The sequence below is a fragment of the Saccopteryx bilineata genome, chromosome 9 (genome assembly GCF_036850765.1).
Source record: "Saccopteryx bilineata isolate mSacBil1 chromosome 9, mSacBil1_pri_phased_curated, whole genome shotgun sequence".
Classification (NCBI taxonomy): domain Eukaryota; kingdom Metazoa; phylum Chordata; class Mammalia; order Chiroptera; family Emballonuridae; genus Saccopteryx; species Saccopteryx bilineata.
Window position 1 is genome coordinate 70374388 of NC_089498.1, and position 12346 is coordinate 70386733.

The 12346-nt window shown below is 41.7% G+C and overlaps 1 protein-coding gene across 3 annotated transcripts in view; it reads left to right on the top strand.

Annotated features, from left to right (window-relative positions):
• Positions 1-11984, top strand: part of MYPN (myopalladin) — a 128977-nt gene extending 116993 nt beyond the window's left edge. For all 3 annotated transcript variants that reach the window (XM_066243961.1, XM_066243962.1, XM_066243960.1), the window contains 4 exons: positions 382-589; positions 2386-2551; positions 4315-4448; positions 7518-11984. In XM_066243961.1, the coding sequence (XP_066100058.1) occupies positions 382-589; positions 2386-2551; positions 4315-4448; positions 7518-7687 (678 nt within the window). In that variant the 3' untranslated portion in view covers positions 7688-11984. The remainder of the gene's footprint in view (positions 1-381; positions 590-2385; positions 2552-4314; positions 4449-7517) is intronic.
• Positions 11985-12346: the final 362 nt, after the last annotated feature.

Here is a 12346-nt window from a genome sequence, read left to right on the forward strand (position 1 = left end):
CTTCCCACTGATTATAATACACAGCAAGGTTTGAAAACACTGGTTTAATGTCTGCCCTTTACTTGGCTACTTCTCACTTACTAGGTAGGTAAGCAATATGTCACCTTTGAAACTGACATGCAGGCCTATTTTATCTGTTTAGCTTCTTAATTCTTATGTATTCTAATCTAGAATATAATTATGATCTGGATTGTGGTCAAAATACTATACAGTTTAAATTTATGTGGCCATTCATTCAGATCCCTTTCATTCTGATGTCCCTTCACTACCTCATGTTTTCTCTCACTATTTGGTGCCAGAGATGGATGAAGAAGTCAGCCACCAAATAAATCTGCCTGTCATCAGTCTGTCATTTGCCTCAGCTGTCCTGTTTTTTATTAGGTGAGTGGCTTACCGCCCCCAGAGCTAACGTGGCTGCTCCATGGCCAGCCTGTGCTGCCGGACGCCTCCCACAAGATGCTGGTCCGGGAGACCGGAGTCCACTCTCTGCTCATTGACCCACTCACTCAACGTGATGCAGGGACCTACACGTGCGTTGCTACCAACAAAACCGGACAGAATTCATTTAGTCTAGAGCTCACTGTCGTAGGTAAGTTTTGTTGCTGGACCCTTAAACCTAACTCCCTCCAAAGTTATTGCCAAAATAGCGCCTCTGATAGAGTTCCTTAGCTCTTTACCCCACCGAGTCTAATCTCAGTTTTTGCTTCACTGTAATAAGGGCTATATTTTGTACAATGCTTTCAAAGACATATCAATAAGCTAAAAATATAATAGGGTGCTGTGTGCATATTAGGCAAGCAATAAATGGGAGTCATTGTAAAGGTCAATCAATTAGTCAATTAATTAATTAGTCAAGTGACTAATTAATTAGCTGAGCACTACTAAATTCAAATCCCTTGCCCTACAATTCATCACTCCCAGAACACACAAGGCTCTTCCTCACCCCACCCTCCAACCTTCCATGCCTTTGTATCACGGTCCTTCTACCTAGATGCCCTTCTGTGCCTAGCGACCTCCTTCTCATTCCCTCAGCCTTATTTAAATGTCAACTCTAAGGCACAATTGATCCACCAAGCACACCTTCCTCTGTTTCTATAGCACTTAGAAAAGGAGAGACGCTTGGGAGTTTACTATGTAACTGTTTACTCCTTTGCCCCCCTGAAGAGACTATAAGCTTCCAGGGTCAGCGATTCTGACTTGTTCTGTGTATCTCTGGTGTCTGACTCTGCCTGGAACATGGAAGGTGCCCAAAAAAATGTTGCGTCTGTAACTAAACAATGAATTTTTACCTTATAAGGTGATGTGAACAAAATTAATGCCTACAAATAAGGACAAGTCATCATCACCTAAGGTACCGACAATTTGGATCAGTAGTCCAGCCAGAATTAAATTTCAGAACATACAAATTTTCGTGCTGGGCCTTCTCCCACGAGTTAGCTACTACAGGAAGTCAGGGTGGCTTCAGCATGCTAGTCCTCTCTCCGGGCGGTGGCTGTTACCTCCGGATACCTTCTTCTTCTTCTCACTCATGACTTCTTCTTACCAACAGAATAGAACAAACTTATTCTGCAAGAATATACTGATTGCCAGATTTTACTTTTTTCCCACAATTTTGCTAAAATATTGACTCTGTAACCCCGAGAGGTATCTTTGCCTTATTTGGTTCTAGCCAAAGTGGGGAGAAAAGCCTCCTTGGGAAACATAATTTGTTTTGTTTTGTTTTCAAATAATACATTTCTTTCACCTTTTCTTTTTTTTTTTAATTTATTGATTTTAGTGAGAGAGAAAGGGGGGGAGAGAGAGAGAGAGAGGGAGGGAGGGAGGGAGGGAGGGAGAGAGAGAGAGGAACATTGATCTGTTCCTGTATGTGCCCTGACCAGGGATCAAACTGGCAACCTCTGCACTTCGGGATGATGCTCTAACCAACCGTGCTATCCAGCCAGGGCATCTTTCAGCTTTTCTGTAGCTATAAACTTCTTCAAAATAAAAAGTTTAGGAAAATTAATATATCTTCTACAGAATAAATGCCTATAAAAAGGAAAAGGATATGTTCAGTACATAAAATATATTTTTTCTCAAAATTTACTTCTGAGCAATAAAAGAAACTCCTTAAACTTCACACCTACCATTTGCATCCCCTGTGTGCAACCCAGATTCTTGAGTGTTGTCTCTTATAGGATGTGCAGAGACAGTTTTCTCATTTCTTTTTTAATCTTTTCTGGAGCTAAAATCGAGGCAGTGACCTTCACTTAGTGGAGTGAGAAGTGTTCTGAAGAGGAGGTAAGGGGGTGGGTGTCCACTCTGCTAAATTCCAGAACTGTAATGAATCTGAGGAATAAACTCCATGGCACTTACTATTCTTACAATGGTCCTTCTCTTGTTCAGCCAAAGAGGTGAAGAAAGCGCCTGTGATCCTGGAGAAACTGCAGAACAGTGGAGTTCCTGAAGGCCACCCCGTGAGGCTGGAGTGCCGGGTGATAGGCATGCCACCACCCGTGTTCTACTGGAAGAAGGACAACGAGACCATTCCTTTCACCAGAGAGAGGATCAGGTACAGCCCCCACCCATGTTCCAATGGACTTCAAGCTCAATGGTTCACCCAAATAAGCCTGTAGCCTTCGAAAACTGATTTCTTCCACTGAGATTAATGCATTTGAGTTTTAGCCATGTTATTATACATATCAAGAATGTATTCCTTGTTGTTGCTGGATGGTAGTCTATTATATGAATGTCCCACACTTTTAAAATTTTAATTCTTAAGTTTAAAAAAGTATGAGGAGGACCGTTGATATCTTGCTCCCTGGCATATGTCGTCAGTTTGGCTCAAATCAACTTCTGTAAAAATTTAAAACAAGCTTTCTGAAGACTTCATATAGACTCTGTAATGTGTCTTTAGTCATATTAGTACCCAAAAACCTCTTTGATGGTAATAAGCTATAATAAAATAAAGCAAAACAAAACATGAAGGCAGTTATACTCCTTCTCTATCCATCACTACCTGGTTGTTTATAAAGTAACTTTAAGGATCCAGTTTCTTTCCTTTATTTCTCTTTCTTTCTTTCTTTCTTTCTTTCTTTCTTTCTTTCTTTCTCTTTCTTTTCTTTCTTTCTTTCTTTCTTTCTCATAGAAAGAGAGAGAGGGAGGGACAGACAGGAAGGGAGAAAGATGAAAAGCATCACCTCATAGTTGTGGTACCTTAATTGTTCATTGATTGCTTTCTCATATGGGCCTTGATGGGGGGGAAGGGCTACAGCTAAGCCAATGACCACTTGCTCAAGCCAATGACCTTGGGCTCAAGCCAGCGACCATGGGATCATGTCCCTGATCCCACACTCAAGCCGCCAACCATGAGCTCAAGGTGGCAATTGTGGGGTTTCGAACCTGGGTTTTCAGTGTCCTAGGTCAATGCTCTATCCACTGTGCCATAGGCAGGATCCAATTTCTTAAAATGGGTGCTTTGCTTGATTTCCTAAAACCAACTCTATTTCTTTGCCATTTTGATTTTACACCACAAGGGGGCAAGCCAACAAAGGCAGCTGGTGTACGAAAATTTCCTGCTGAAAACTATTTCTTCATAGTCACCGGAATTTGTCCCAGACAATGTTGTAGCTGTCAGGTTTAACAAAATTTGAGTATTTAAGAAGACTATGTATATATAGATTAGGATTTTTCTCTGGTAAAAGTTAAGCAAGAACTGAGAATATTCTCAAGTTAATACTTCATTCTAAATGAAGGTAACATGTTAAACCCAGCCTGCAATTCTGGTGGAATGATCCAGGATTGCAATCTTCAGCCAAGATGGAAAACTACTGATGTAGAGGAAACAGAAGGAAGAGCATGCTAATTTCCTTCTGAACTGGATTAAGTTAAATATTGCACGTGCCCAGTTGGTTACATTAAGAAATACTCTCTCCATGCTAACAATTCATCTATCCCTGGGCTTGAGACCAAGCTTTCCCATATCTTCCTAACAAGTCTTTGTTGCAATGTCCAACCTAGTTTGGAAAAGATGTTTCTCTGAACTTTGATTGTGACAAGTGGGGATATCCCTGGTAGGGAATGTGACTGATGGGCAGGGCAAGAACAGGTCTCAGCCTTCATTACAGCCTCACTAGGCTAATGCTGCTCTTTTGTGACTTATTTCCTTCAAGCTTGCCTTTGATGTTTGCTTTACGCTGAGTCCCCCTTTCCTCCACCTAAGGACAAGGAAGGAGGGAAAGCTGGATTTGTCCCAAGAGTTTCCCTGAGCCCTAACCTTGACAAGGCCATTTCTGCCGCCAGATACAATATGGATATATTCTTTCTTTTCTCCAGTATGCACCAGGACACAACAGGGTATGTCTGCCTCCTCATTCAGCCAGCCAAGAAATCAGACGCTGGATGGTACACATTATCAGCTAAGAACGAAGCCGGTATCGTGTCATGCACTGCTAGGTTGGATATATATGGTAGGTATAATGGCATCAGTTGAATGTCTGTATGTAGGTGGGCAATTTTTTAAACCTTGTTTTGTTTTTCAAAAAAGGTGTAGTATAAATGAATTGGTTGGATTATATGTTAGTGCTTAAGAGGTGGATATTTAAAGTTATTTCATCCTAGTCACTTCAGGGCTGTGTACACTTTTACATTTTACTTTGAGCTTACCTTCTGCCAAAAAAGAGCTCTTCTAATGCTGGGAGTTCCAGCTGCTTCTGCGTTCGCTTGTGCTGGTACTTTTGATCATCCGGCATCTGCATGCTGTTGTCTCCTTGGTGCCATGGGCCACCCCCTAGAACTCCCTCCAGCCATTCCAGTAGACTTTTCCTGATCCCACTAAATTAATTCATTCCACAAATACTTATTGTCCCAATTCCACAATCTAATAATAAAGAGCTGTCCTAATAATAATCTCAAATGACATTTGTATAGTAATTTATAATTTACAAAAAAAAAATGGTACCCTTAGATCTCCCAAACCCATGAGATTTTTGTAATTATTGAACAAAGACATAGGGGATTAATCTTAGCTCAAGTCCACCATCCCTTCCTTCACCCCCAGGTCCCAACAAAGGGAATAGTGCCTCCTATTGGTGCAGTGGAATCAGGCCAGGAGCCAGGGCTCCTTATTTAAATGTTGAAGAAACTGAGACTCAGAGAGGTTAAGTGACTACATCCAGATACAAATCCCAGGTTTTGTATCATTCCTCTGAGCCATACTTGTAATTTTCAAATGACTTAAAAATAGTCTTTGTTAATAATGTATTTGTGTACTTTAGTCCTCTCTTACATAATTTTGACATTAACTGGTATTTTTAGAGACATATACCTTAATCCAAAAGAGTGATTCTTTTTTTTCCCTCCTTAAAAAAAATTAATTGGTCACTTTAGTTTCTTGTTTATTCCTCGTTTAACATGATTAACCAGAATGAAAAATAAGAGTAACTGTCTAGAGTCTGAGGTCCCTGCTATTCATAGGTACACACCAGGTATCCCCTTTTTTAGTGCCATATAGGGGCCTTGCTCTGCCTTATCCCAGGTCTAATATTTGGAGGAAATATATAGCTTTCTGGTTATTTTTCTTATTCTTGGACTTGAAAAGAAACTCAACTCTGAGGGAAGCTGACTCTAATGTACTTTGTCCTAGGAGAGTCGGTGGAAAGAGAGGCCAGTGATCTGTTTCTTAATCTAGACTAAGTCCCTTAACCATTTCACAGGCTTCACAGTGTCAGAAGAAAATAGGTCTCTAAGTCTCTAATCAGTACTAATAAACCCTGAAACTGATGAATCTTGTCCCAAACCTGCCCTTCAGTGGTGAGTTCCCAGGTCCGTTTGTCCTGGCCCTCCCTCTTCCTGGCTCCTGGCCTGATTCCACTGCACCAATAGGAGGCACTATTCCCTTTGTTGGGACCTGGGGGTGAAGGAAGGGATGGTGGACTTGAGCTAAGATTAATCCCCTATGTCTCTCACCACCACTTCTTGCCTGTCTGAGGAATGGGGACAGTAGGCCAAGACATGGGTGAGTGGATGTCCCCTCTCACTGTCATAGAGGGCTTCGAATAGTAGCAATTATAGTAGTCTGGGTAAGATGTCAGAGATAGCAGGGAAAGGCTAAGAGGTGGAGACCTGGGGGAGAGGTTGGCCTCCTTAGTGCCTGCTCATTAGTGGAATTGCTGTAAGTTTTGTCCTCAGTTTTGTAGCTTTGAAGTTTGATCTTATCAATTCTCTCAGAAGTATTTAAACTCTGAAAAACTGATTAAAAATAATGAAATCAACAAAAGGCCAAGTTATAAATAGGAATATTAAGGGTTGACACTTTTCTAGAACCTAGAGCCTCAGGGTTCCCCACCTGATGCTCCCCCTTCTGCACATAAAGGCCTCTGGAAACCTAATCAGAAGACTGCTTGATAATTTCTGAATCGGAGACAACAGTGGGGACTGGGCAGTTTGGATGGATATTTCATTCCGCTCATGGCTCAAGCCTAATGATTATATCTGCTAAAAACAGGGTCTCCTTTAGGCAGTGCTTGGTGAACGTGGGACCCCTAATACATTCTTTTTTGCCCTGAACCATGATGAATTGCACATTATTACTTTTCAGTCTTCTTGCTATAGCTCACTAGAACCCAATTAGGGCACTGGGTAAGTAATGGCTGATTCAGGTGATGAGAGTGTCAGGTAGGTATTCCCAGAGGTCTGGACCTATCTTTTGGCTTCCATTTTAAAAGGTTTTTTGTCTCCACCTTCTGAGAGCCTAGAGGCCTCTCTATATTGCTCCTTTCAGGCCCCATGCTAGGTTGGTGAAAGGGGATAATGTTGATAGTTACCCACTCTTCTTTCTTATGGTCCCAGATCTTACTGGATTAGAAACACACATTTTGGAATCAAGGAGTTTAAGGGAAAGAAGGAAATCTTACCTTTTGCGATGGCATGGATGGAGCTGGAAATTATTATGCTAAGTGAAATAAGCCAGGCAGAGAAAGACAAATATCAGATCTCACTTATATGTGGAGTCTAATGAACAAAGTGAACTGAGGAACAGAATAGAGGCAGAGATGGAGTCACAGGGAGCAGAGGGGCAGCTGTCAGAGGGAAGGGGGATGAGGGGATGGGATCAGAGAAGGTGAAAGGATGAGTGAAATTATATATAACACATAGATACAGATAATAGGACAGTAAATCCCAAAGGGAAGGGGGGAGGGTGAGAGGGTGTTAGGGGGAGGTCAGCAAAGGGGGACATAATAAGGGATAAGGGGGTGGGGTGAGGGAGTTATATTAAGTGGGACACTTGAATCCATGTTAACACAATAAATTAAAATTAATAATAAAAAAAAAGAGATCTCACCAGCCCAGTTTCCCTATTCCTGGCAGGAAAGGAGAGAGTATTCTCTTAAAAATGAGGCATTTCAGACCCCAATATATTTTAATGGTTTACCAAGATCCCACAGAAAGTGTTGGAGTGGCAACAGAATGCACACCTGCAGGGTACCCACTAAACTGTACTCCTTTGACTGCAACACATTATTTGGTCCATTTTCCAGCTCAGTGGCACCAGCAGATCCCACCGCCCATGTCCATCCGGCCCAGCGGCAGTCGCTATGGATCTCTCACCAGCAAAGGACTTGATATTTTCTCTGCCTTCTCCACCATGGAAAGCACAATGGTGTATTCATGCTCTTCTCGCAGCGTAGTGGAGAGTGATGAACTTTAAGAATGTCCGGGTGCCTGCTGTGTAAGGGGGCAGACTGTGGAGGGGGAAGGGCAAGCCAGAACCAGTGATATCCAAGCAACTGGATTTGAGTAAGTCCCACGCTGCTGGACCTGTGGCAGGAAGTACATGGTATAAGTCAGTTGGGGACTCTTGCAGTCTCAGCTGGGCAAGAGAGGTAAGGCTGTGCCTTTCAAGATTCCAACAAACATGTGAAAAGACAATAGCAGATGAACCAAAGATGTCATGCCGCCGCCATCCACTGCTTTGGGAAAAAGCTAGCATGCTCCCCTACCCCGTGCTATGTTAAGGATGTTTAGGCCCTCTTAGGAGCTATTAGGAGCCATATGCTTGGGCTAAGAGGAGTTGAATAGTAGTGACCTTAGGTCTCACTAACTCACCAAACAATGCAAAGGAAAGAGATGGGGAGTTCTCCATCACCTTTCATTGATCATATCCGTAGCTGTAGTTTTGGTGGCTTCTTTAAGTCAGCTTCTACTTAGCACTAGGAGATTGTGCGATACAACTCAGAGACACAGAGAAGCATTTTTCACTTGCTTATCCTGGGTGTACTGAGCCACATAATAAGGTGCCAAATGTGCTTGAGATACAAAATCCCTGAAACACTCAATATTGCACGGCGCACTTATTCTATGGCCAAACAAAGCTCCACCCACCTGTCTGCATCCTTTCCTTTTGGATACAATGGTGAGTAGTTTTTCTTTCTGAATTTATATATCCCTAGACTCTAGAACTAAGGGGTTGTTAATAAACCAACCAGAAAGAAATCTTCTGCGGGAACACCTCTTAAACTACTAGCTTCAATTGTCGCTTCAAAATATGCCAAGAACCATCATCATTGGCCCATGAATGTACGGCCCCTTCTTCTCCTTCCCTCACCCCAAAAGTCTGGGCATGTATGAGGCAGTGAGGAAGAAAGAGATGCAAACTAGGGGAGGATGTTCTTCCCTTGTCCCCGGAGAACAGTGGTTGTGGAAGAAGAGGTCTTTAATAGTTGTGAACTGCTTTGAGATCTTTAATAAAATTGCATTTTCTACATATAAAATATTATGCTAACTGAGATAGTGGAAGGAAAGGGAAATTTGCCTCTTTACTCTAACCCACCAATTCAAAACCTGCCTTTCAACTTCAGGAATTTTAAACTTAAGTTCACTGCAATAACCCTGGTGCCTAAAAGTGCTTAGCACAGAGTAAACATTCAGTAGATATTTGTTGAGTGAATGAATCTTACATTAGATAGAAAAATCTCCAATCACACACCAATCCAAAAATTTTCCTGGGAATGCTCATCACAGCACAATTTGCTCCCAGGCTCACAAGTGGTATGAATTGGAAGTATCTATAATCAACCCTGTGCCCAAGTCTCGGGTGTTCTCTGAGCCAGCCACCGCCAGCAGGCATCTTACTCAAGTGAACAAATAGTAATTGCTTAGGAAGGCTTGAAACTTTCTTTTTCTTCACTTCAAGGCAGGGCTTTTCAGTATAAAAATAAATTCATTCACTCAAAAAATCATTTGTGTGTATGTAAGATGCTATGCTGGAGACTGTGGGACATACAAAGATATGAGTAAGACACAGTCCCTAACCTCAAGGGGCTTACAATCTAGTAGAGGAGGTAAGATATAAGGTCTATAGAGTGCTGCTGCTTGCAGAAGAAAAAAAAAATCTGTTCTTTATCAAATAGAAGTTTCTAGTTCTCATCATACTATATTTCTCATGACTCTAAAATCAAAGTTTCAATCAATTACTTAGCAGACTTATTAGATTTTATTTCCTTTTCCATGTATGCAGGCACAATACTAAAAAATATAGACAACTATTATAAAATAGAATGCATTGCACATAGAATGCATTCTATAAAATGTTCTATTTCCACACTGGCTTCTATCATGAACTCTCCTATAACCAAAGAGAACTGTCTAACTCTATATTGCTCTTCCACAGTTGTTATACCCCACCTCCCTATCTCATTTATTTCTTTAAACCCTAGTCAGTTCTCCCATGAGAGGCTATTCTCATCTCTATATGTCAGCTTTCTTAATTTTTCTTTTATCTGTTGCCTTTTGGTGTTCAACAGAGAACTGGGATAAACATTATTCTATTTTGCCATTAGATGGTGCTGTCTGACCTAAAATATTAAAGCCCCCCCCCCCCCCATTTGAAATTTGAGCCATTGGATTATGCTAACACAGGATTTCTCAACCTCAGCACTGCTGACCTGTTGAGCTGGATAATTTTGTTTGGGGTGGGGAAGGACTGTCCTGGGAACTCTAGGATGCTTAGCAGCATCTCTGGCCTCTACTCACTAAATGGAGTTATGGCTACCCAAACCATCTCGAGACATTGCCAGTCCTGAGATGCAGAACTCCCCTTTGTTGAGAACCAGAGTTGAACAAATCAGTGCTCTGCATTGAAAATTCTATGAGAATTCAATTGCAATGAGGAATGCTTATATAAGAAATTTTAGTCATGCTGGATATGTTTGGACTCAACATACCCAGCTGATGCATCATCTTCCCTTTCGTAAATGATTCTTCAACCTAGTTTAATAATTTCTATTAATGGCACACCTAGTAGTCCAAATAAAAAGCACCCAAGTCATTTTTTGCTTCCTCCATCCAATCAATTGATAAATCCTGCTAATTCTGACACCATTTTTTTGACATTTGGCCCTTTCCTTCCCATTCCCCTTCAGCTCTCCAATCAGACTTTCATTACTCTGTTAATTCCCCTCAATACTTCTAACCTCAACCATAATATATTTCTAAATGGCCTTTCTGCTTCTAGTCCCATTGTTTCTCCCCACTCAAATCCAGCCCAGATCTCAGCATCAGCTCATTCTTCCTGAAGTGCCACTCCAATCATACTATCCCCCAATCTACAACCCCCACGGGCTCCCTGGAGCTAACTCAGGTGCCAGCTGCTCTGCCCTGTGGTATTCAAGGCTTGCTCCCACGTGATCCCAAAGCTTTTCACCCATTACTTAGAAAACACACCTGATGTGCAGCATGCTTAACTCAGGCCCCTGCTTTCCAGCCACATGCCTCCCTTTTGCCCCTACCTGGAAGACTCTCTCCCTAGAGAGAGTCTTTTCATCTGTGGAAATCTTACCTGTTCCTGAAGTCCGTTTTCTGATTCCTCAGACCCCAACCAACTACTTTCTTTGAAACCTTCTAGCAAATGTCTTGAGTTTGGAAAAAGAAAACACGGCCTCTATATACCTGCCTGCACCCTCCTCTTGCACTAGATTTCAGCTACCTGTTGGTATGGACTGTGTCAAAAGTTTGCTGTGTACCTTATAAGAGTAGGCACTCAATGAATATTTATTAACCTAAATTAAACTCTATGTGAGTCAATATGTTTCTACATAAAGCGAATTGAGTCTAAACTAGTGGTTCTTAACCAGATTGTACATTGCAATCTCCTGGGGAGCTCTTAAAAATCTCACCTGGGTCACAACCCCAAATCAGAAAGTCATAAGTTCTGGTGTTGTGGCTCAAGGATCTAGTATTTTTTTAAAGCTTCCCAGGTGATTCCAATGAGAAGCTTTTTAGAATGTAGTTAGTCATGGAAATGGGAATCAGAGGGAAAATGGAAAAAGAAAATGAGCCATTAAAACCAAACTACCTTTTTTGAAACATCATGTGTGCCCTTTATCAAAGTAAGGTTTTAATCAGAATTGCCAAATAGTAGAACTGGTTTCAGTGATTTTTCTCTTTTTATTCCTCACTTAACTTCCGTAGGTGCCAATGAGAAATTAAACCAGGGGTCTCAAACTCGCGGCCCACCCACCAATAGCCGCACAAAAAATTGGTGGGCGGGCCGCATGCGGCCCGCAGGCCGTGAGTTTGAGACCCCTGAATTAAACGGTCAAGAGACTAGCAGTGTAGAGCTAGAGCTCTGAATGACATACACCATGGAAAGTACTCCCAGAGGAATCAAAAGTTGACTTTTGTAGGGACAGGTCAATTTGGATAATCCTCAAATGATAAATGGCTTGCCTTCTAAATATTCACTTGTAAATTAGTTGTTTAAAACTCATGATATATTTTCTTACATATTTCTTATATACTCAATGCCAGATTCCCAAGTGAACCTAGTAAAGCCCATTTAATTCATGACTGAGCTACAGTATCTACTACACCTAACTGGGAGATGATCCCAACAATAGGGATCCAGACAAAACAGCTGATAAGAGAAGAAGAAAGACTTATTCCTCCCATTTTGTGTTGGTGAGATGTCAAAACTAAAGCCTGTCTATGGCCTCTCCTGTATCTACCCCACTCTGCGGTTTTTCTTCCCGGATGCCCCGTGCCCCGTGTTCTGTGATCCTCCTGCTATAACTCAGCCATCTCGCCCCTTCCCTGTCAGCAGGTTTCATGATCCAGAATCACCTAACTGCAGTTCCATGCATCTTGGCTTGACGTTCAGAAGAAAGTAGTCCAATTAAACAAATTCTGAATGTCTGAGAGTCCTTGAACTTCTCAGCAGTGCTGTATTTTTAACAGCAGTTACTTTTTTAATCCCCTCAACTTCTAATTGATAGAATTGCTGAAACAGTTTTTAAAAAAATTAGTTTGTGAGAGGAGGTCTGGAAAACTGACTGGGCCTGACCTGTGGTGGCCTCAGCCAGTTCGAAAC